The sequence below is a fragment of the Ctenopharyngodon idella genome, chromosome 3 (assembly GCF_019924925.1).
Source record: "Ctenopharyngodon idella isolate HZGC_01 chromosome 3, HZGC01, whole genome shotgun sequence".
NCBI classification, from domain to species: Eukaryota; Metazoa; Chordata; class Actinopteri; order Cypriniformes; family Xenocyprididae; genus Ctenopharyngodon; species Ctenopharyngodon idella.
In genome coordinates, this window is record NC_067222.1 from 27,434,245 (window position 1) to 27,460,733 (window position 26,489).

The following is a 26,489-nucleotide window of genomic DNA, read 5'->3' on the forward strand; positions in this document are numbered from 1 at the left end:
TTATTTTGTACAACTTTTACTAAAATGGTGCAGACTGGAACCAACCAATTGAAAACAACAACGCTTGTCTGACAAGGCACTGCAGCCATGAGATGGAGTTCATAAAACGTTCTTTTTTTTCTCTTCCATTTTAAATTAACCACCACAACAGTATTTACAAAAAGAAATGTACCTTAAAGAACCGAGAGCTGTGACATGCTCATGTCACACCAGAGAAATAAAATACCAAATAAATGAAAGAAACATTTTAGATAATCAGTGTGAGGAGGATATCTAACATTGCTCATTAGGCTGTTGAACCACAGTCACCCAAACCAAGTGTTTGCACCAGAATAAAAGTTGTTGTTACTGACCCTGTATGAATGTCAAAAGCATTACTAATATTGTTTTAGTATTACATGTACACGTACATACAAAGAGTCAACAAAAGAGTCGTTCTCTGTTGTTGAATCATGTCTTTCTCAAATTTATAAAAAGAAACAATCCTGGTATGAATATGTTAGCTGGGAAGAGTTAGAGGAACAGATGATTTATTCTATTCGCTTAACAATTAAAAGCGCCAGACATTTAGAGTTAAAAGCAAGCTGGAGGGTGAACAGAAACTGCCAACACACTCTGGATGTGGTAAGCTAGTAAAACTCCTTTAGAGAGCAAGAATAGAGGAGCACTATTCATGGAAACTGGCCTTGAAAATGGTTTAAATTTACAGTGTAAATCAGACAGAAACCCTCCATATATCTGCCAGCCAGAATTGTCTTGTAGGAAAGCGAAATTCACACAGTAGTACCAGTATTTCATTATAGACTCGGAAAAGTAACCCTGCCTCGATCATATGAGGACGACAGCAGGCGTACGCGCGCTGCCCACGCAGTGTCAATGTAGACACAATAAACATCTGTTAATATTCTTGCATTTAGCCCGTATTAACATGTCTTTGATATTAGCTCAATGTACAAAGTGAGACAAGCTTAAGTCTCTTATATTATCGATTGCTGATGTGATTCATCGCTAAAAGACATGAACCTTTTTGCATATCTTGCCTCTTTTCTTGACCAGGTTTCTCTGCTGAGCGGTATAGACGTGCGCGATTAGAGCAGGCAGCCTGAAAAACAGTTGAAACCTTCCGACAGATGACCTCGACATATTGATATATATTTACAGATTACAGTGGGGTTAGTGCATGAGTTATATTTATATTTAGGGTTCAATTAGGTGAAGAAAAAAAATCCATCCCACACACATAAACTCTGATTCCATACAAAGAGGGAAAAGGCTCGGGTTTGAAGTCAAAACAATATTATTTATACAAGATTAATACAATATCTCCGACAGTTTCATATAATTGTCCTCAAATACTATGCAATGCCTTAGTGATATAATAATAATAATCTCTTTTTATTTCATTCATCTCAAATGGTTCCGTTAAATGTTATCAATGAATGGAGACATGTGGAATGAAAAGCAATTTGATGGGATTTCCTTTAAACCTTCGCTAGTTAATTTTCTTTAAAAGACAAACGTAATACTGCAATACGTCTTCAAACAGTTATCAGGATACCTCAAATCAACCAAACACAGCAAAATTTTGAGCTCCTGGTGCAGAATTCAACATCCAATCCTGGAGACAATGCCGTTTCACTATAGCTCAACTGACATCCATTTTACAACCAAAAACAAAATTAGTCATTAAGAAAAAAAAATAATGGGCTGCAGGAGGATTAGAAGTGGTAGGTCAACTCACTGTCAGCCATGCCTCTGTCAACCAGTTATTGCCCTTCACTTCCATTCTTCTGTCAGCTGTGTCAACAGTTTGCCCGCCAAAAACATGCGCCTCAGAGGTTGCAGTTGAACCGTTGAAACCATGGCAAAAAAAAAGCCAATTCATCTGACAAAAACTGAACTCCAATTCCCACGCTAGTTCCTGTCTCCTCAGCTACCCCCTCTGTTCTGCCTATAAATAAACCTAGTATCGTCCTCGTAAAAGTAATAAATAAATAAATATGTGCATCGTGTCAATAAATTAACCCCCTACTAATGATAAGTAAAAGCAAATAAATATGTAACAACTTCAATGATTCAAAAGATAAAGTCACACAAGGTAGTGAGATTAAAAGTCTCAGGGGATCTCGCCTGGATAAGCAGCAACCGCTACCGCTGATTAGCTGTGACCCCCCCATTAAACAGGTCACTATATACACGAAGAGAGATCGACTGTCTGAGGTGAGTGCTAATGTTTATGCAAATGTATCTTTTAGTAGATACAATCTGTAAAAAGCTTAGGTGATTTAGTGTGGGAAAGGGTAGTGTTCACTTTGAAAACAGTGATGTTGGAATTATCCTGGCATAGTATCCATTAGATTTGTTCTCCACTTTTTTGAGTAAGATAGCTTCATGTTTAAATCAAAGAGGTCTATAATAGCTAGCTGTCTTTTAGAAGTCTCATTCATCTCAAAGGTACGCTCTAATAAATAAAGGTTGACAAAATGGTGGCTTGTTTAAAAACCGTGTACTACAAGGTTCTTTGGGGAACCCAAAGAGGTTCTTCTATGCCATCGCTCTGAAATCCTGCTTTAGAAACCTTTCTTTTTAAGAGTGAGCTATTTAGTCAGAATCATTTTTTAATTATTTTTTCAGTCCAGATAATGTAGTTCAGGCAAAATCCCTGGTTTGAGTGCGTTATAGCATGTTAATCGATCTAAAAGCTCACAAGTACATTCTTCTACAATTTCCTGAAGAAAAAAAGTAGCAAATCGTATGATTATAATATTCAAAGGTAAACATTTCACTAGTTAGAACTTAAGGGTTGCTTTTAATTAAATTATTCACCAATCTAAGACTCCGCAATTGTGTACCATGCCATATTTTTTGCCACTTTGCATGTGTTATAGTTTGAGACTGGGTGAACGTTAAGGGTTTTAACATCACAGCAGACCTATCTGAGATGATCTGAGCAGCACATTAATCTCCTGAGAAGACAAATGCAGGGTTCGGTATGGGGTATGGAGCGGGTTGGAAAAGAAGAAATGTTTGGTTTCTGTAAATTCTCTTGCAGAACTGTATCCCATGTACCCCGATTTTACAATGAGGTAGGCACCACAGATGAGCGCAACTGTGAGGGCGAAGAACCCCCAGCATCTCTGAAAATAAAAAGAGGTGCTACTAATCTAATCTAAAAGCAGACATGTGGGTATTGCTCAATGGGAAAGCAAAACTAAAAAAAAAGCTAGATGAAGAGAGACTACTGTAATAATCTTGTGTGGGATGTTTGTGATCACTTTAATTACACTGGCCTGCCTCTGCATTTGATGCAAATCACTGTAAACTGTATTAATCAGATGTATTTAAAAGCATTTGGGCTGAAAGAGTCACTGCGCCCGGACTGTAAGAAACTTCAGAATTGCCATGCTGTAATGGTTTGGCCTGGTGACAGGTAAGCAATGACGTGCAGTTTCAGTCTGTGAAAGGCCGTCACGTGGCCCCGCTGCATTATGGGATCAGTCAAAGATCTCATCTTCATTTAAATCAGGATTAATATGGAAACCTGCACATAAGCCACTAATATCAATTGACATCAAAATGGAATTAAAACAAAACAGGCAGATGAAAAAAGCCAAGCTGTCTTTTGTACAAACCACAGTCCCTTTGAACCACATTAAAATGTATGAGAAGTTCCGATCCGATCCACTCCGCAACTCAAAATATCTGGAAATGTCTTTAAAAGAGCAATCTGCTGGGGGAAAAAATAACCTCCTGACTTCTGATTATGCTGGTTCCTTTCAAAGGACAGTACCTCTTAATACTGTACCTTCACCGTACCTGGATTTCCATCTTATTCAAAGTGTCCAAAACCTCAAACTCATACCATAAATGTTTCACAGTAATCCTTATCATCAAAAATAATACTTAAAAAAATAATATTTAAAAAAAAAAAAAAAAAAAGACAAAAAGAGAACCGCATGACAAAAAGCAAGTAGCGTTGTGAAAATCTACATAGCTGTTCATCTCTAAAGTTCTCAATCTTTTTCCTTTGATAAGACACAAACATAGAGCGGCAGCACCACTGAGGGGAGCGAGAAACCCAGGTGCTGCTGGACAAAAGCGAAGAGACCCTGTCGCGGTGGCTCTTTAACCTCGTCCTTTCCCTTAAACGTCTCGGTTCCTCTCTATCTTTCCCTGGATATGGGATACAGCTCAAACAGGCAGCACACCTTTGTCACTTCAAGATAAACAGTTTTGGATGAGACATGGAAGCTAGTCTCACAGTTCAGTGGAGGAACATGTTTCATGTATGTGTGGGGCCTGATTCCTATGTGTCATGTTATTTAATGAAAGATCTAGCCACTGCGCTTTGTACATTTTCCCTCTCGCTCGCCACTCCAGGCCCATTCCGACCTTTTTTCTCTTTTATCTTCCATGTCAATGATCCCTTTTCACCCCTCCAGAAAATAAACTTCCTTTCAATTTCTCTCATTGATTCTCCCTGTGAGTCCAGGATGAAGTTGGGTTTATCATCAGTCTGTAGGAGGAGGTTTTGGTGATGTGGTGGGTGCTGGTGCCCATGAAACTCTTTGCTCTACTCGATGACCATGCAGCGCGGCAGATGCTGGGAGTAGTATTTGAAGAGTTCGGCTGTGGCACCCGGGCAGTTGGTCAGTTCCAGCTCCTCTAGCTCCTGCAGTTGGATCAGGCCTGATAGGCCAGTGGTGGTCAGCAGAGGGCACCCTGAGACAGAGTAAATGAGAGCTGGCTGAATGCAAACGCTAACAGCTCACTTCCTGTTTTATAATACTGTGTGACAACACTACTATTTGCATCACAGATGATTCCCAACCAGGAAGTATTCTGATTTTGCTTTGTTAAACCTTTACAGGTAAAGTAAGTAAAATAATAATAATAAAAATAATGCTGACAAAAGATTAAAATAATTAAAAACATTATTTAAGAAAATTTTAATGGCACATTAAGTGTACTTTGTGTGTAAAAAATGTCTCTAGCCAAAATAAATGCAGTTTAAATAATCACTTTGATAGGAAGTGTGTTTTCATCCACAGGAATTGAATGTTTAAAAGTGAATATTCTCATGGTAAATAAATTACATTGACTAATATTAGTTAAAAGAAACTCGCTGAAACAGGCAGATATTTCTGATCTGCAAATGTACAATGTTCTTTAAAATTAGACTCGTATATCACACCGTGATTATGTGTTCATCAACTAAAAGTAAAGTTTATCTTATCTTTTTCTTATTACAAAGCAATATATTTTTACTCTGACAGCATTATCTGGTTTTGAGGGATTAACTGAGCTTTTTCCATAACATGATTAAGCTCAGGTATTCATAGAAACAATCTACTTTAAAACATAGTGTCATTTCATTATAGTGCTTCATCAGGACTTTATCAGTGAATCCTGCAGAATCAGCACGCTACTTTCAGAGAAAGAGAGGTTTTACCTGCTAGAGAGAGAAGACGAAGACTCCTCATGCCATATAGATGCTGTAACCCAAAGTCTTGCACCTAAAAGCACACAAGGGGAGTTGACATGAAATTTCAAGCAGTTTTAGCAATGTGTTGTGATTGATTAAAAAAAGTGAATGGACAACTAACTACCCATAACTTTATTATCATAGTAAGATTATCCCATTTAGGTGACTAAGAGGGCTTGACAGACACTTACTTGACAACACCAGCGCAGGTAGAGACTTCTCAGTGTTGACATGGTAGATAAGTAGCCCAGGCCTGTATCTGTGATCCGCACACATCTGAATATAGCCATATGAAGGAGAGTTATTTTACGTTCAGACTGTATCATCTTTAGGCATACGATAACTGGTCCAGAAATCATTTTTTGAGAAATTATGTTCAGATTAATTATTCAGTGTAGGTAGATAGAAAGTTTTACTTACAAAAAAATACCATGATATTACCAGGGGAATTTCATACTTTAACATACTTTATTTATGGAGTATCATGTAAATAACATGGTATATGAATATGGTAATCATTCAGTACCATAATATGTATCAAAATATCATGCTATTAAATATTAAGATAATCACTTAATTACAGCACTCCATTGAAATTGTTACAGAACAAGGATTTTAAATTCTGTAGTATTTGAAATTGTTTTGTCATTGGTGTATCTTATTCTTCGATTTATTTTATGCAAAAAAAAAACAAAAAAAAAAAAAAAAGCACTAATAACGCTGGCAAAAAATGAGATGAACTAGAAAGCTAAAGCGACCCCACGAATACAGCACAACTGCTGTATGTGATTTTGGATGTGTACAACAATTTAATTTAACAAGATGTTTATATTGAGTAGCTTACATTTTACACAGAATATTGGTAGTAACTTATTTGTTTTCTATTTTTGCTCCAATGGAAATATACAACGCAGCAACGTTGTGCGTTTCCGAGCTAAACACCATAGCATAGTGTTGTTTTGTTCCTGCATTGATCAGTGTTTGTGAACTAATCAGTTCAGTGAATAACTCAATGATTCACAAATTATTTCATTCCTAAATGAATCAGCATATTTGAACACCACTGTAAAAACAGTGAAAAGCCCCAAAGTAATTGTATAAATGTAATTGAATATAATAGCAAATATATATACAAAAATTCTGAAAATATAACAAAATATTTACTCAAAATAAGGGGCGGCCTATGTATCTACCACTTATCCACTGATCCTATCCCTTAACCATAATCACGACCAGTGTTGGGGTAACGCATTACAAGTAACTTGAGTAATGTAATCAGATTACTTTTTTCAAGCAACTAGTAAAGTAACACATTACTTTTAAATTTACAACAAAATATCTGAGTTACTTTTTCAAATAAGTAACACAAGTTAGTTTGTTTTCCCATGTATTGACTGACAGCTCTCCTGACCTCATGTTGAGAGAAACTGAGTACAGAGTTGTTGTATGTGCTGTGTAAACATGATGGTTATTGTAGTTTTATTAGTGTAGCATTTACTCATCTTACTTGAACAAAAACAGAGTCAGTATTCCTCAAAATTAATAAAAACAGTGAAATGCAATATCAGAATATTGCACAAACCTGTAATAATTAAATTTATTAAATTAAACAAATATACTTTATGTATTTAATCTTACTTTATTAACCAATGTCTTTGCTGCTGACTTTCGATGACCCAATTCAACCATACTAATAAGCAAAAATGACTTTAGATAAACATCACATTTGTGTTTTATTTTTTTTATTTTTTATTGCTAAAGTAAGAGTACTCTTCAATCCAGAATGGCAGCACAGCTGAAAGGTTTGTTTGAGCTGCGCCCTCTACTGTACAGGCGTGAATTAGCATTTCCTTCAGCCTGAAGCTTATTCATTTCACTTTTGATGTGAAAGGGCCTTTAATTTAGCCAAAAATAGAACTTTCTTGTTGTTAATAAACAAACAAGCAAGCAAGCCCAGCTCAGGTGAGGAAAAAGTAACGCAAAAGTAATGTAACGCATTACTTTCCATAAAAAGTAACTAAGTAACGCAATTCGTTACTTTTTTAGGGAGTAACACAATATTGTAATGCATTACCTTTAAAAGTAACTTTCTCCAACACTGATCACGACCAATCAAAACACAATCACAATCAGGACCGAAAACAAAAACAGCATTTAATCTTCGTCACTCTCTTAGGCCCTCATCAAGCACCTTGGACAGTGAAATGACCAGGCATTGAGAGCAAAGAAATAAAAATTAGAGAACAGGGATTAGATAAGTGATAGGAATAGGAATTATATATGAATACAAATAGAATTTTGCTGCAAAAGCTCTAACAAGTTTATCCTTTTCTAGCAATCTCATAACGTCATGTTCGAATGACAGCAAGTGTGGACAGTCTTTCTTGCAGCATGGTAGACCGCAGGTATGATAATATCAGCTGCAGGCGTGAGACATAAATGTAGAAAAATGAAATGATGGAAAAACTGAAATGATACTTTTAAAAATTAAACTGAAACCATCAGTAGGTGGCGGCAAATCAAGACTCCAGAGACACCAGAAGCTTCAAATACCTGTTTGCTGCTTAACACTGGCTTTTTTATAGCTGCCCTTTTAATACAATACATTTTTTGACAGGAACTTTCATTAATAAGCCTTTATTTGACCGAGTTCTGCTGTGCTCTAAATCACTCACAAATCTTATGATAATTTGATAATCTCCATTCAGTTTTCACACAATATTAGTTGTTTTCCTTTTGCCTTTTGCACGACATTGGACCATTTCATGCTTTTCATCTTCAGAAAGATCTTTCTTCCTCCCCATACTGCATGAGAACTGTGACTTGCTTAATAATGTGGAACAACCTCTAAGTAGGGTTTCCATAGACCTGGCAAATTATTTTGTCTGAGATTGATACCAGTTTTCTAAAAAGACATGGACAAATAAACAAACAAACATTTTCTTAGAAAAACTAAAATCTGAATGTTTATTGTACTGAAATCTTACTGATATGTCACTTGCATAATAATTTGGAACGCGGTGTGAACGAGTGTTTATGCTTGTTGTGCTTCGTGGAGTTTTTATAGACTCGATATTGTTTATTAAAATGTGGTGAATTTGAAAAAACAAACAAACAAACAAAAAACACAGCAACCCCAACCTAAAATATCTTCCCGTGCCCTGCATACGCACTTTACTACACTTTACTATCCCACGAGGCTGCAGGAGAGGATTTGTGAATGGTAGTGAATCGACGCAACTTACGCTGATAGGTCAGGTTATAATGACAACATGGTGAATATAGTACGCCCAGATTACGTTTATACTACACACATTCATACTATATAGAACATACTTTTGTAGCAGTAAAAAAGTAATTACTTATTCAAAATAAGCACCTACTCAAAAGGCTATGTAATTTCGAACACAGCTACTGTCTTTATGATTGAGTCATTGAATTAGTCATTAGACTGATTTGCTCAATAATTCAGATTCACTGTTGCTCAGAGATGCGCAATTACTCTAGTTTAGAACTATTTTCGTTGGCAAAAATGAACAAAAACGGACAAGGTTTAAAAAAAAAAATAGTCTCAAATGTAAGTCACTTAATATTAACTTGTTTATTATTAACTGTTGTATAAAATCAATATCACATTTGCAATCGCCTTGATATTCAGGAAGATAGCACTCTTGCTTGTGTGGTATTGCCTAAATATTAAAAACAAGAACTCATACAGGGACAATTTTTGACACATATCTTGAATTTTGGGAGCATTTTTTTGTTATTAATTTTGATGTGTGCACAGCATGATGGCTCTTTTTGGAGCGGAAATGGAAGCCCCTTCTGTTGAGAGGCCTATTTAACATGAAATGGGTGAAACATAGCAAAGGCCGCTACTGCTCAAAATTCTATCAAAAATATTTCTAAAATAATGAAAATATATATTTATTAGATATTTAAACAATTATTTATTATTATTTATTTAATACATTTTTACTTATATATTTATTTATTGATTGATTGAAAAAAATGATATGCACTTTCAAAAACTCATACAACAGCTAATGAATCAGCCAGTCTGATATATTGGTCTATCACTACTTTTGAACACAAAATTTACTCCCAATGAGGCTCTGTAAGAGGAAATATAAGCAAGATTTACTTTCCGCTCCATGCTGCAAACTCAGCACACTCACCGGTCCAGAACCAGCTCCTCCAATTTGTGTAGGTCACATGCGATGTACTCCAGGGCCATGTCAGTGATACGGGGGCACCAGGACAGATCCAGACTCCGGAGCTTCCTCAGATTCTCTGCAACCAATTCCACGCCATCGTCTGTGATCTTCGAGCAACCCGACAGGCTGAGGGAGGTGAGGTTGGGAAGGCTGTGCACCATGTTGACTACACCATGGTTGGTGATCTCCCAGCAGGAGTTCAGACGCAGCGTGTGGGTGGTGTAGCCTTGCTTGGCGGTGAAGTAGGCCATTGCCGTGTCGGTCACATGATAGGCCTGCAGGCTGAGCTCCGATAGGTTGGGAAGGAGCTGAGAAATGGCGGCGATGGCGTCGTCTGCCACGTTGATGCAGTCGCTGACGCTGAGAGAGGTAAGCCGCGCATTCAGGCTGGACCACAGGCCGGCTTCTGTAAAATCATTGCAGCCGGAGAGCTCAAGATGCATCAGCCCTTGCATCTGTTCCAGCATCACCTGAAGAGCCCAGGATGGAAGAGCAATGTTATTTTAAGCATACATACAACTGCAAATGTGCTCTTAGTTTGGTGAGAGCTGCCCAAAGCTTAATGAATATTCACAGTATTATCCTGGAGCAGGGGTTTTTAAACCATTCCTGGAGCCTCCTCAGCAATGCACATTCTGGATATCACCTTTAATGGACAGACCCAGCTCAGGTCAGTTAATTCAACTGTGTTAATATGGGAAACATCTAAAATGTGCAGTGCTTGGCAGGCTGCAGAAACCTTTTGAAAGCCCAGAATATTCCCCTAATGTGATTCCCACTTAGTTATTTCTTTGAGAACCAACTGTCTGAATGTTGCAGGGAAGTTTTGTGTGCCCAATACAAGCTGATGTTCTCTAATGTTTATTTTTAGGTTTTATTTTTATAACCATGGCATGAACTAACTTTCCCAAAATGTTGCAGAGAGGTTTTTGGTTTTTGTTTGACAACCTAATTAAAAAAGAAAAAAAGATAGGACATTTTCCAATGGTGACATTTGTTTAATTTTTCATAATGAAACTCTATTAGGTTACTAGAACATTAAGACTGTTATTACCGTCATACTTAAATCTAGATATTAGGACAAGAGTCAAAATCTATGGACTTGTTTCTACCCTCTTTTACTGCACTCGTCTAATACCTGGCCACGGTTTCTCATATTCTCCACAGTAAGCCGCGAACTTACATAATTTAGAAATTAACGATCACTTTTCCTACTCACAGATTCGCAGTTGTTTATATATGTCTTTTTTTAAATAATTACTTATGAGAGTATATATATGTTTGTGATTTCAGTGAGATTTGACATGTCTAATGAACAGAACAGCAAACAGAACGATTCCTTGGCATCGCGATTCCTTCTTTAACCACTCTGAGTCGTTCAACAAAAATTCAGAATCGATTCTGAGTTTAAATTTTAAACCGCAGCTGCACATTACAGACAAAAGACATTCGTTTGTGGCAGTTGCAAACAAAAAAGCAAATATCCAAACTTTCAGCGCGTGATTTGCGCCACAGCGATGTCGTGGAATACCAGTGGACGGTTTCCTAAACTGCATAGTTTGGTCTTAAAAGTTATTCAGCTATTTTTTTCCTTAAAACTGGAATAAGTTGAAAAAATAAGTCCTAACTTTTAAAGTCAGTTACATAAAAAGGTAGATATGTCTAATTTGAATCGGAAAAGTAAGACTGATTACCTCTAATTTAACTGCTAGTTGGTTAAACTAGCATAGTCTTAACATAGTGGCTAAGTTTATGCAACGCCCCAGGGCTTTCCCTTGATGTTGCAGACGCTTGCAGTGTGCGGTCTCAACGCCTTTTTAGAAACTCTACAACGACAACAAAGTTCAAGATTTGGAATCATTGATCAGATCGGAAAGGATGGAAATAACCTGATGCATGCACAATATCACCAGTGAGTGGCAGCGCACGTGTTGCTTACTGTTTGTTTAGCCAAACACTTATGTCACAAAACAGATTATTATTCAAGAGACCTGATTTCGGTTTTGGCCAGATGTGCAGTTTACATGTGATTTTTTTGCTTCTTTTTAAATTAATGAGGAGGGACAGAATTATTAGGGGTCAAAATTATTTCCAGTGGTAATCAACAATCACAAATGCTGTCAATAGAGCTTAATATGTTTTGAACCTCATTCCTTTAATTTCACAGTCTTTCATTTTTTAAACAAAACAAAATGAAAATTCGAGCATGTTTAGGCCCTCAAAAATGCGATTCATTTGGGAGAAGAAGAAGAAGAAGCGGAAGAATAATAATAATAACATTAATTATACAGAAACAGCTTGGAGCCATTTGTCTGAAAGAAACTGAGTATTATTTTCCTTCTTCTAATACTAATTCTTGACCTGACTGATGTACATTGGGAAATATGACTGTATTCCAAATTAGAAAAATTCATAGAACTATTTATAATGCTATTATATGCAGTTTATGTGTATTAAATGTAAAGAAATTGTCTAAAATATATATCTAGTGTATGGCTTAAATAACGTACACCTGAATATTTGACCTAATTGTTGTGGTAGTGTTTGCATTCAGAAGGACTGCAACTTTGTGTGACCTCACTGACCTATTTACCAAGCCAAAGAAAAACGAGGGAACAATGTGCACACTTTCTGTTTAATCACTTAAAAAGTTAGTTCACCCAAAAATGACAATTCTGTCAAAACCTGTAAGAACACAAATGAAGATGTTTTTGATGAAATCTGAAAGCTTTCTGTCCCTCCATAGACAGCTACGCGACTACCACTTCGACGCTCAAATAGTTAATAAAGAGATCGTAAAACTAATCCATATGAATCGAGCAGTTTATTCCTAATTTTCTGAAGAGACAGAAGGCTTATATTCACATATAAACATTAATCAACTCACACAGCAGTTGTGGTAAACAGAAGCTCAAGCATGACATGTGCGAGAACCAATGAGGTTCATTCTCGTGTGTTACGCAGCACGTTTGAGCTTCCGGAAGAGGTTTGTTCTCTCACATCAAGCAAGTTCGTTTAAGCTTCTGTTTACATTAGCTGATCAATGTTTATATGTGAATAAAAGCCTAAATTAAATCTGTTCATCATATAAAGTGATCGAGTCTCTTCAGAAAATTTGGACTAAACCACTCGATTCATATGGATTAGTTTCACGATCTCTTTATGAACTTTTTGAAGCGTCAAAGTGGTAGTCGCATCAAATGGAGGGACAGAAAGCTCTCAGATTTCATCAAAAAGATCTTCATTTTTGTTTCTGAAGATGAACGAAAGTCTTATGGGTTTGGAACGACATGAGGATGAGTCATTAATGACAAATTTTTCATTTTTGGGTGAACTAACCCTTTAAAGTTTTCAGTGACATTTATAATGAAGGGACTGAGACAAAATGCAAGTGAAAGAGCTAAATTCAGCAAGAAAACAACTCTTGAAGGCAGGACTCTGCTCTTTTATTAAGTACTTGGTCGTGATCCAAGCCTTGTGCTGTGATATCTGCCCTGCCCTATATAATTCACAAACAAGCCCGAGGTGCACAGTCCTCTCTCAGACAGAAGAAGCTCCAGCTTCTATCATTGCACATGCTGGTTTGCATATCTGAGGGGAAAAAAGCTTGGATGCCGTCACGAACAATTTGAGAGTTCACCATGGCAACAAAAGCCTAGTCCTAGAATAGCAACAGCATAGAGACAAGTGTGATGAGTGTGATCATTGCTGCATGTTCTTGCAAAACACAATTATTTCTAACCATGTATGTTAGGTGCTTCTGACCACATTACCATCCAGCTAATTATTTAGTCATACTTAATAGGGGTGGGCGGTAAATGATGGAAATCTTAAATCATAAAGAGTAATTCTTAGGAGTAATAGCGATTCAACTAAAATGTTTGAAATACTACATCAACTTTTCATAATCAATAATTTAGAATTAAATACTTTAAATATTTATTGTACTTCATTTCATATTTTTTTATGTGATTATTGCAAAGCAAAATGTAAGGTTATTCATAACAAGTTCTGTTAACAAATTATTTTAAATAGTGCCATGAAATCAAAATTGACTATTCCTGTTTTTTATGGAATATTGCAGTATTTATTATAAATGATTTATCTGTGCACATCATTTTTTTTAAAAATGAATGTGCATTCGTAATATTTAATCAGAATAACTTTACTGTTTACTGGCATGAGGGCGGGACAACCTGTCACTCACATGACATCACAGCAATAGCAAATCACAACCATCCCATCAATTTCTGATGGACAAAAACAAGTCCTGCCTTACATATTATTTTGGCTACAATGATCTTGGTACCGAAGTCAGTACTTTTGACAACACTACTAACCGTTTTTTGCATGAAAATGATATTTGCATTTCTTCATTGTCAAATGTTCATGGATATAATTACCTCAAGTCCTGCATCTGTGATAGTCGACCTCTTAAGACTGACAGACTTGACTCCTTTCTTTGACAGCGGATAGTTGTCGATGAACTCACAAATGTCCAAATCAGAGACCCCCACCAGACAGAAGGACTGGAAGCCTCTAAGAGCAAAAGCCTGCAGGCTAACAAACTCCTTCTCCCCATTGGGCAGGATAGTGTAGAGTTCCTTGGCATGCAGAATGGGCATCACACCTTCCCAGAACTTGGGCTGGTAGAGCACTTTCCGCCATGTCTTGCACACCTGGGCAAGAATGCACTTTTCTGCTGTGGTGAAGTACCATAAGAGCCGGTTCAGCACCTTTTCGTCCAGCACCAGTTGTCTCTCCAGCAGGGTTTTGGGAAATTGCCGGAGGGGAGGTTTGATGGCAGTCACAGGGCTTGTGTCCAAGTCAGGGCCCAGCAGTGAGGCGGCTGTGGGCAGGGGCTCCAGGTGATAGGGCAGGCTCGGGGGAGGCAAAATGGTGGGCACAGAGGACGACTGGCACAGGCGATTCTTGGCAGCTGGTGTGCCTTTAGTGATGCTGGCCGAACCGAGGCCGTTGGGCTGGGGGGGCAGCTTGACCATGCCGTTCCGCGTCACGCAGGGAGACTTGAGGTCACTGGGAGTGGACATATTCAGCATTGGAAGCCTGTGAATAGACCAGAGTTGAATCATTGCTCTTGGATGCAATAATATCTTGAGAGTGTTATTTAAAAATACATTTTAATTGAAAAAAAAAGAATATTATTTTTCACACTATGCATAAATGTGATCACGGCTCTTTAAAAAGTGTTAATTTATTATGGCAGGGCTTAACAATGACAATAACAATGACAGATTTCTACTTGCCCTGCCAGCATTTTCACATTTTCACTGGCCCACAGATATGATAGATAATTATTTTTAGCAACATATTTTTATTTTATATAAAATTATATATATATATATATATATATATATATATATATATATATACACACACACACACACATTATTTATATATATATATATATATATATATATATATATATATTTTTTTTTTTTTTTTTTTTTTTTTTTTCCCCTCAACAAATCCTCATCTATTGTGGTAAAAAGCCCTTGTGGGGCTAAAAGTCCCATTTGAAAAGACAAAGACAAAAACACTGTTTGTTTCAGTTTCAGACTTTTGCCCCCAAACTTTGGGTAAAAGCCCCTTTATATGCCTTTATCATTTTTAATCAAAACAAACTTTTTTTACGATTTCTTGTCACACAGTTTGTGGGCGGCTTAAGGTTTTTTATTTTGTTTGTTTTTTTTAGCCCTACTGTACCCTAATATTTGTAACAGTAGACTTGGATTCAGAGGCTTGGTTAACACTGACCAAATTCGTTTTGTGTTTCAAATCTGATCTTTAAGACCGACTGTCTACACTGTGATTTAGCAAGTAATCTGGGGCCGTATTCACAAAACATTTTATCTTACCACTGAGAGTTCTCCTAAATAGCAGTAAAAGTTCTTAGCTAAGAGTTTTCTCTTAAAACCTATTCACAAAGCTGCTGAGACAAACTAAGGAATAGACTGAAGTCTTAAGCTAAGAGTAAGGGCGGGGCTGACCTCGTTACTATGGAGTATACACACAGTGATTGGCTGATGGGGGAGGAGTCAGCGATTTAATCATAGAAATATTGTAGAATGAGGTGTCATGTTTCCATATTCAAATAAAGGTTTTAAAATGTAGGCTAAGTGTCATTAATTAAACTAGTATATACAGTTAATTGTCCGCCTCTTGGATGTCTGCATCTCAAGAGAATGCAGAATTCAAGCGACAAATTATGTTTTATAAACAAAGTTTGGGAAGAACACATTCAAACGGTCTTTCTAATCAGCACAAGAAGAGGAATAAAAATACACAGATGAGAGCCGACTCGCCTATAGTTACTTTGACAGTTTTCTGCATCCCTCCGCCACCCTGTCCCTCACTCTCGGCTGGGGATATGGGGAGAACTTTGGGTTTGGTCTAAATTCCAAGCTCGGAGCCCTCGATCCCCTTGGACAGTACACCAAATACGCTTATTATATATTTTATTACTCTATTCAATCATTTGTAAGTGTGAACTCATGAAAACCACTGCCACAGGTAATCGGACAATATTTATTTGTTTGTTAAAGATTTATTTTTGGCGCCTCATCATAGATTCAAATCTAATGTATTGCATTTATGAAGAAAAAGTTCAGCACCTAAGGCTCAATCGCTATTGCCTCAATGGTGTACAGTGTCTTTGGGTGGATTAGGACTGTTTGCGATTTGGTCTTAGTGACTTAGGAGTCCTCTTGACTACTCCTAACATTTCACAGATTTAGGAGCTAGTTTTAGCGCTAAAATGCTTTGTGAAATATTCTTAGAGCAAAAATTTAGGACTCCTAAAATTAGGACTAACACGCCCATTATTTTTAAGAGTTTCTCCTAAATCGGCAATTTAGGAGCTACTTTTAGATTTAAGATGTTTTGTGAATACGGCCCCTGATCTGTTTGTTCAATATCTGATATATCTACATCGATTGTCATAGTAAGCACGATGACACAAGTTGTTTTTTTTTCCCTACAGACACTGATAGTAAATTTCAGTATGGAAAGAATTTGACATTTTATACATGCCATGATGGTGATCTCAGGAGGTGCATGACACAACATAAGTGTCAGGTGCTTTACTGTATTTTAACCATCAATGCAGGTGTTCACTCACTTCCTCGCTGACTCATTTATTATTCACTATGTAGTCACATTCACTGTATGCATTAAGTGTGAGTGAAAATCAGCAAATTATGTTGCAGAATAGAGACATTTCAGCACAGATATGACATTAAATATGTCCCAAATTACAAAAAGAATAAACAGTCAGTGAAATATCAGTTTAGCAAGTGATAAAATAACTATACAGGATATTAGAAGTGTTCTGAGAATTGCCTTGTAGGAAGTGACTGTAGAATATACTCTGAACCAGAGCTGCCTTTTCAATACCCTGGTCCACCTTAAAACCCTCCATGCAGGTGTGCGTGCTCTGTGAACTAATGGTTCAAGTGTAAAATGTCAATGAGCGTTGCTTGCTTTCAGACATTTTTCTCAATAAGCCCTGTCGTGACTATCTCCGCAGCTGGAGCACTTACATGTTCCAGCATATAGTGATTTTGAATGCAGAATGATTCAAAGTCAATGATTTGGATTTACATGAAGAAAAGCAAAACATGTTGATTTTGCATGAGAGTGTTTTGAATGAATGACCACTAGACCTTCACAAGAGAAACACAATCTAGGTAAAAACTATGCAAATGCACAACTCATTTCACAGCTTTTGAAAACTAGTGGGGGGGAAAACATCTAATTTGTTTCCCAGGGAAAACAAACGCTAAAAAGCAGACCACAAACCCCATTTCCACCCACACTCAAGAGGTGGAGCTTTCTAAGATTACATCTGATCAACAGAGAAGTAGTGCAAGAATCTGAAAAGATTTGATTAGAAATGGATCAAAATAAATTGATTCCCAAATTGGAGTACTTGGATGGATAATTCAAATAATTTCTATTTTGTTAAACCTAGAAAACTTTATATATATGTTTTAATTATTTAATAAATAATACATTAAATATGATAGAATAATATTATAATATTATAGAGTAATAGATTAGAATCTTTTGACTTTTGACTAATATCTGTAGTTTGTACACACAGCCATTGCTCCAGTCTTCAGTGTCACATGATCTTTCAGAAGTCATTCTAATATGATGATTTGATTCTTTATAAATCTATAATTATTATCAAAGATGAGAACAGTTGTGCTGCTTAATATTCTTGTGGAAACTGAAACATCTTTTCAGGATTCTTTGGGAAATAAAAATGTCAAAGGGGGCCTGTTTACACCCGGTCACTTCATGCATTTTCTCTGATCGGATAGTTATCCGATCGTAAAAAGAACAGGTGTAAATGCCCTCTGAAACGCTTCCAAAACGGATATAAATCCAATTGCTCAAAGCCACTTCAGGAGGTGGTCTGAGACGCATTCCAGTTAAAAGTGAACAAGTCTAAATGCATCTGGTTGTTGAAACTACATATGTAAATTTTACTCCTCCCAAAAATGCTAAAAAATAAACGTGTTGTAGGCTATATAACATGTTATAGCCAGATGTGACAGCGCTACTGCAACACGAGCAAAAGAGCAACTGAGCATCTCTTCAAGCCAACGCGCAAACTGCCGCAAATGAAACTCAAAGTAAGTCTCTATCATCTTCATTAAAAGTAATGAGACTAAGGCTATGTTCACGCTGTCGGTCCAAATCCGATTATTTGTGTATCCGATTGGAATCAGATCTAAAATTATTGACGTCCACACTGTGTATCAAAACTGTACAGATCCGATTTGTGTGTCCATGCCGCTCCTTTGTTTTCCGGAATATCTGCATTGGTTTCTACGGCAAGAACGTTGCATTGATAGGCAGGCATACGCCAAAAACAACAACAACACCTACAACATGGATGGGTTTGCAATACAGATGTTGTCTTATTTACAACATGACAATGTGCAGCCGCCGCGCCGGACTCCTGTGTCTTCCGTAGGAGGCTGATATGAGCAGCTTTATTCTATGCTGTCATCTCCGCCGGTTTCAAAACATGTCTCCATTATATTGTCATTTTCTGCTTGTCTGGTACTTTGCAACAACACAACTGTTTTCCGATAGCGACGTCTGATGTTTACATTTTATGTGGCGTGAGAAGGTCACATAAACCACGTGAAATCCGATTAGAGCAGTCAGACTGAAACGGATTTACAGAAATGCGATTTGAATAGGATTTCAAACCACATATGAATGTAGCTTCAAACGGATTGAACGGAATTTTTTTTTGCCATTCACATGTGCTAAATCTGATCGGATTTCAATCGGATATGCACAAAAATCGGATTTGGACTGGCAGTATGAACGTAGCCTAAATGATCTTACCAGTGCTGTTGTTGTGCTCTCTTATTGCGGTCTTTGATTTTGAAATTAGCTGATGATCAATAAAATGCAGCTCATATTTCTTTCAGTGACGTGAACTCCATTAAATCTGCATATACCACGGGAACTGAAGATTGGATTTATATCTGTTTTGCAGAGACACATTTATGTGGCCAAGTGTAAATGGAATCGTTTTGATAAATCAGATAACTATCCGATCAGTAAGTGATCAGGTGTAAACAGGCCCATGAACAGTATTTATTTAAAATAGAAATCTTTTGTAATATACATGTCTTTACTGTCACTTTCGATCAATTTAATGCAACAAAAGTATTAATAATTTTAAAAAAATCTTACTGATCCAAACATTTGAACCAATGCGTGTGTGTGTGTATGTGTGTGAAAAACATAAATTTCACAATTAATCTTGTGTTGTTGTTGTTGTAGTTATTGTGCTAAATTGTCCAGTTCCCGTTTGAGGAAAGAATAAAAAATATGTTTTGAGTTTAATCTGCTAGTAACTTTTCTCCATGATTTTCTCCAGGAGTGTCAAAACCTGTGAAGGCAAACAAGCTCAGGTGTCTCATTAAAAAGAGAGGTGAAATGAGACGAGTCTGATTTTCAAACATATTCGATTCATTGCAATTTTAAAGTGAAACATGATGTTAATGACCATTTTACTAAGATTAATAATAATGCTAAGGGTTTGGTATTGATGAAGGGGTATTTGAGCTTTAATGATGGGACTGTGGGGGTACATAAAACAAAAAAAGATTGGAAAACACTTTATTAAAACACACAAATTAATTGATGTGAAATGGCAGTGTGCAAAAAGGAAAAACTGGCATGAAGACAAAAAAAATATTTATGTGAAGTATAAGGAGGAAGCAAATGGAAAAGTGCAGCAGGTGGAAAGGGAGTGAAGGAAACAGAGAGAGAGAGAGAGAGAGAGAGAGACCTGTTAGTGCAACTTCAGCACCAAGGAGAGCAACTGAACTGCCTGATGAAGCACATCAGAATGCCTTTAGCTACACTTCTGCACTGCAGAGGAGCGCTTTGGCCCACCAAGATGTTGTGTGGCCAATGCAGTTGAGAGTTCCTAATAAAAACCCCACTCAATAAGTTGGCACAAAAAGGGCTAGTCGTCCCCTGCACTGGGGCAAATCAAACAACGCAATGTCAAACCATGTGCAGCAAATGTTTGAGTGGCGAGGGACAAGGTTTTTTTTTTGTAGGCTTGTTGACATATTCTGAACGGGGCTTGATGGGAACTTTCTGTACTGAGATACGTGCCAAGTAAGAAGTGGTGGCAGTTGGCCAAGGCCCCATCCATATGCTTTCTTTACCCTCCATTTCAGCACAAAATGTATAAATTTAAAGAAAAAGGAGTAATGTGTGTTAAGGGTTGGGGTGGGCATCTATATTTAAAAGTATATTTTTACCTCACAATACCGTAGAGATATTCTCGCGTCAAGAATCAATATTTAGACTTTTCACATTAAGAAAAGTGATTCACTCGCAGAGGAAGTATTGTGCCATTAGATCAGTGTTAAAATAACCAGTATATGTTGCTCAGCAGTTCTCTGACACAGTGACCCCTCTGTGCAAAGGTCTAACTATAACCTCTGGGTGTGTGTGAGTTCTCATGTTTCAGTCAATAGGTTTTTATTCACCAAAACAGTTTTACATAAAGGATGTTAACACCATATATACAGTACTGTGCAAAAGTCTTAGGCCACCACCAGCTTTGTTGTTTTAGCAATGTTTTAATGATCAATCCATATTTATTTGTTTGGTCTTTATTACAATACAAACAGAAAATACAGGAAATGTGTACACAAAATGTAAATCAGAACAAAATGGCTTCTTTAAGCAGAAATCAGTATTTAGTGTGACCTCCTGGACTTCTTCCAGTTTCTCAAAGAAGAAAATCTGGCCAGGTTCCTGCTATTGCTATATAGAAGTCATTTTTTGCTATATAGAAGAAGATTTGTTTTCTGTTTTTTAATACTGCATAAAATTTCCTGTATTTTCTGGTTATATTCTAATAAAGAGACAGAGAAATAATTATATATGGACTTTTGCACAGTACTGTGTATGTATCTGCTTGTCAGTAAAATTCTGAAGAACAGATTCAAGACACTAAAGCTGTGTGGTTCTTCTCCTTACATCCAGCACTAGAACAAATCAGTTCAGCTGTCGCCCCCATGAAGAATTTGAAAAGGGGAAGTAGCCAGGGAAAACCTCCAGAAACAGTTAAGCAGCAGAGTATTTGAAAGCGAGACATGGAAAGGGCATGGCTGCCATCCAGATGGGTTCAAGGGAGTTCATCTGGATATACAGAAGGGAAAAAAGCACCTCTTAAATAATTAGGGGGGTGTTTTAAAAGCACACGGCTATAAATTGTGACTGCATGCTGAGCGCCTTTCTACTTTTCCAAATAAAAATGCCACACGTACATAAGTTCTTTTCTGAATCAAGCCGAGAGGATTAGAATAGCTAGAATTATCAAAGATAAATTGGCTACTTCATTACAAACAGATCAACTAAATAACTGATTAAACTGTTGGTTTAGCTTGTTCTCGTGCTTTTACCTCTAGATATTTCATATGATTTCATCCTGGCCTTTAACTGTTCTTAAATAATTTTGCAAAACATCTTTAATGACGTGAGAATAAAGACTCATATTGGGTCAATCCCAAATTCTGAGAAACTTCTAAGTACTTCCTTCTTTTCTAGAGATGATTATTTGTCTGTTCCTTAAAAAACAAAAACCTACTTTATTGAAAATAGCACAAATTTCTGGAGATTGAGTACACATGCCAATACTTTTAACTATATTTTTTCATAAGCTATTATGCTTGTCAGTAACAGGGCTACTCAAGTCATTTTAAGCCAGAAGTATGTGGCAGGGAAGTCCTTTTTGGACCTTGAAAAAGTCCTGCCAACTTTCATAATATGGACAAAAACAGCTGAAACATTCTTCAAAAACATTTTTTTTTGTGTGTGTGTGTTTTTCAGATAAAAGAAAGCCATGCAAATTTGGGAAACATGACGGTGAGTATTTTGGGATGAACTATTTTAACTATTTAAGGTCTCCTTTGGGCAGTCTACTTTTAGAGAGTACTTGGACTTTACATAATATGGTTATACAGGTAAGTCCTGTCCAGAAACTCAGGGAGATGTTTGGCCTGAAAGTTTTTCGTTCACAAACATGCCATTATAGAACATGTCATTTTGCAAATGCTTTCGAATACAAGGGAACTGGTCTGTATGACTCAAGGACAAAACACTACAAACTTTCCAGAGCATTTATCCAACTGTTGGCAGACCGTCTACATGGAGTAAATCCGTTCTCCCCTCTGCTACTTTGCAAGCCTTTTCATTTCGCCTACAGGCCCGGCCTCCTTACCCATGTTATTTGGATTTACTGACGAAACACACAAGCCCTATGACAACAAACAAGCATAGAATGGAGACCCGGCACTTCTGCCACGGACAGATGTGCGGTGCTTGGCACACAATGAGGGTGGGGGATGGGACCAGAGAGGGAACGGGGGAGATGGGATAGTGGAAGCTCCTTGGAGTGGACAGGATTGGCAGTGGTCTCTTTGAGAGGGATTTGCATGTTCAAAGAAACCACACAATCTAGTCGTGTTCTCAGTGAGAGGTGGCTTAAGAGCACTTCTGAGACTTCCTTGGTGGAATTTCAAATTAAGTTTTGGAAGTTAGATGAAGTTGAACCAAGTCTTTGGAAGTTTGTAAGTGGGACAACGGTATGAAATCTGTACTCTGAGGAATAGTTTCACTCCACTATTACAGACTTCACAAATTATATTAATGTAAAAAGAAAATCTGCACCTGTACCTATTTTGCTCCTGGAAGAGCTGCTGCTAGCTACTATAATTTCGAATTTGAATCATGTGTCCTACTGCAGTCGTACAAGATAAATAAGGAATGATATATAGTCTCTGAAAAAGGGAAGGAACCAAAACAGCATCTTAATTAGGGTTACAACTTCAGGTTGATCCGAGACAGTCTGAAGTGTTCCATGTGGGAAGCCAAAACTTTAATTTTGTTAAACCTTTGTTTAAAAAAAAGACTGAAATAATAGCCACCTGATAAAGGCCCATTCACACCAAGAATGATAACTAAATTAGTGTCCACACCAACAGACTATAACGTTCCTTTTTATTATAAGCACAAGCTGCAATTATGTCATCTGCCACTTTAAATAATCGAGCTCTGTCAATGTTTTATCGTTCTTCAGCTGGGAAAAAAAATCAATCTAAAGGTGTTTTCAACGATATTCTTCCTCTGTGTCCTCCTCAGCTGTGGTCTTCACTATTCTCACAGAATTAGAATGATTATTAAGATTGTGTAGTTCTAATCCTCGGTGTGAACAGGCCTTAAAACTGACCTGGAGAGAAGGGGATGCTCGGTATGAAAGTGAAGACACGTAATCTACACTGAGGATAGTGTACACTATGCTGTATGGGTTGAGCGGGCCATGATATTAGTTACAGCTGTAGCTGATCTTATTACTGACAAACCAACAAAAAGAGATGTGTCACTGTTAATGTTTCATCCAGATCTTCATTTTAACATTTTAATGTTGTCGCCGGGACTGATAGCCTCGTGAGCAGCACTTCGTGGCATGGTTTTGCTTCAGACGACCATAGTTTGAGTCCTTATGGTACTTTCTGTGCAGTATACTCTATAGTATTCTGCTTAATAATGTCAAATGTAGTCGGTCATCCAGGTATGTAAAGTGCTATACTAATACTATGTACAGCTATGTATGCTTTTCTAAACATAGCCTATAACTCTCATTAACTCACTGATGTTTTAAAATGAAAATAGTAGTCCTAATCACTAAGGGTCTTCCAAGCTTCTAAACAGCTTAGCATAATCAATCCCTGACTAGACTTGTTAAGAAATCCTGTAGGCCTAACTATTGAGCTTGTAAAGTGAGAGGTGTGTCTTCATTTGAAGCCATGTGCATGTGCTTTCAGTGAAGCTTTTGCTAAGAGAATGGCTTACCCGAAAATAAGCATTCTGTCATCATTTATTAGTCACCATTTTGTTGCTCTAAACCTTCAATTCATCTTTAATGTATACAAAAGATGCTAAACATGATAAACATCCTTTCTGTGTCACATAATAATGAAACCATACGGTTTTGAAATCACATAAGGGTGAGGAAACGATGACAGGATTTTTAATTTGGGGTGAGCTACCCTTTTAAGTTCCTGTCGTCGTATAACACTGCACAGAGAGCAACCTTGGCGCCAAGTGTGGAATCATGCAGTTGTCTAAATATTATCAAACACCGTAAGGCCTTGTATCATTGTGTAAACGCCGTTGCCGTTTATCGAACAAAACATTTGCCTGTTATGTCATGACAACCGCGCGAAACGCGGAGGATAACGTGTGCATCTCGACCTCAGGAAGACGGACAGGTGACGTCATGTACATGAGGACTATTCAGCACCCTATAAGCGAGACAAAGGCTGTCTCAAAACCTAGAGAGATGCCTCTCTGGGCATCACATGACATTTTCTTAATTAATCAGTATTTCTGTCTCGTTCTAAACAATAATTTTAGTTGAGAAGTTTGAATTAAGTGTATTTTCTTTCTTTCGCAAATAGTAGGCTATTTTCTTGTTTTAAGCATCAACCTAACAAAATTAAGTGAGGGTTAACCAGAACCAGGCTATTTGTCAACGTAAACTCCGAACAAAACTCGTACTAGTTACATTTATCTTTCGTACTATGATAATACTCATCAAGGCAATATTTGTTGCAGTGTACGGTCGCGTGCAACATTTTTGGACAGCATGCGCCTGTGATGTCCAAAAATGCAGCCTAGGTAGACAGCACACTAGGTTTTGAGACGCATCCAAAGACATGCACGTTCACCCGAGCGGTAATAATGTTGTATTCTCGTTTCCTTGTCCTTTCCCCTTTTTTCAGATCAGCACTATTGATCCTCTTCCTATCAAGGCTTGTTCCCCAGGGACAATTGTTATTACCAGTATCCTGGTTTTCCTTGAATCCTTTGCGTCAAACGCCATCTAAGCTTGATCAAAACATGCATCACATTAAAGGATAATCGAATGTATTAGCAGTCGATTCTCTTACCTTTCTTTCATATGCAGCTCACACGACCATTAATCCATCATAAATCAGAGATCGCTGCCTGGCTCGATCGCGTTTCCCACAACGTTGCAGGACGCATGAGGGAAAATAAATAAATATACCAGTAGCAGCAGCAGCAGCAGCAGCCCTGCCCGTTATTTCCTTGCGGAGGTGAGGATAATTTGAGATGTAAACCTCTCTCAGTACCAAAGCCGGAAAATACCACTTCATATGTGTATGGAAAGAAATATTAAACAAGTGAATTAATGTCCTAGCCTAAAATAACAACCCGTTCATTCTGTTTCTCCACACAAAGCTTGCCTCCCACTCGCTGTCTCTTTCTCTCTCACATGCACACGCACACAAAACAGACCAATCCCATTTAAAGAGATAGCAGCAAAAATATCAATAATGCATCGCTTTGGGCTGGTGAGCATTGAATGTTTTGTGAGCGTTGGTTGTAACTCTTCCGTAAGAGAAAGATGAAGGCGTTGTTTTATTATGTAACCACATATTCATAGGCCTATGCGTTTTTAAGGTGCATACATGCATAATATATTACACAATGCTAGAACACAACGTTGTTAGTCTTAATATGGCAGGCCGTTCTAGTCCTTAAATAAATTTGATTGGCGTTCCATAATTGTTTTAATTTAGTATAGCTGGTCAGTGTTCAGTGTTTGTCCATGTTCCTGGCGTTCCAGACTAATCAGATAGATTTGAAGTAGTTTTTTTTTTTTTTTTTTTTTTTTCATTTGCTCATGTTTGTGCATAAAGGTGTGGTAAAATTTAAATTTCACTGGCAAAAATTAAATATTGTCAATAGTGTAGTGATATATGCAGCAGATCTTACACATAAGACACTCTCAACATAAGCAGCTTTATTTTGGTTTATGCGAAGAATCTACATGACCAACCCGAACCCGATGCACAATCTGCGTGGGGAAATCTTTCGTCATCACGCCAAATTCCTGATCGCGGTGATTCCTATTGAAATTACTGGATTTCAGTCATGAAATTCACCTGGACGTTGGGAAATGTGACTGCACCTTAACACATCAGAAATAATGCTTATTTATAATGCTTTTTTTGGTCTAAAAGGCTATTTTCATATAAAAGTTTAAAGGGTTAATTGATTTATGATTTCACATTTTTTTTAACTTTAGTTAGTGTGTAATGTTGCTGTTTGAGCATAAACAACATCTGCAAAGTTACAATGCACAAAGTTCAAAGCAAAGGGAGATATTTTCTTTTAAAGAA

General features: G+C 37.3%; 1 protein-coding gene across 1 annotated transcript; it reads right to left on the reverse strand.

Moving 5' to 3' along the window:
* fbxl16 (F-box and leucine-rich repeat protein 16) lies at window positions 1-25,665 on the reverse strand. The gene is made up of 6 exons (XM_051886611.1): window positions 25,233-25,665; window positions 14,106-14,769; window positions 9,664-10,172; window positions 5,677-5,761; window positions 5,453-5,516; window positions 1-4,722 (listed from the first exon to the last, which is right to left on the reverse strand). The coding sequence occupies exons 1-6, from the start codon at window positions 25,241-25,243 to the stop codon at window positions 4,574-4,576; spliced, it is 1,482 nt and encodes a 493-aa protein (XP_051742571.1). The 5' UTR covers window positions 25,244-25,665; the 3' UTR covers window positions 1-4,573.
* Between the last annotated feature and the right edge of the window lie 824 nt (window positions 25,666-26,489).

Coding starts and splice junctions, on each gene's coding strand:
- fbxl16 (XM_051886611.1), bottom strand. Junction 5,762..9,663: donor GAGGAGCTGGTTCTGGACCG/GTGAGTGTGCTG, acceptor GGCTATATTCAG/ATGTGTGCGGATCACAGATA. Junction 5,517..5,676: donor ACCTGCGCTGGTGTTGTCAA/GTAAGTGTCTGT, acceptor GTGTGCTTTTAG/GTGCAAGACTTTGGGTTACA.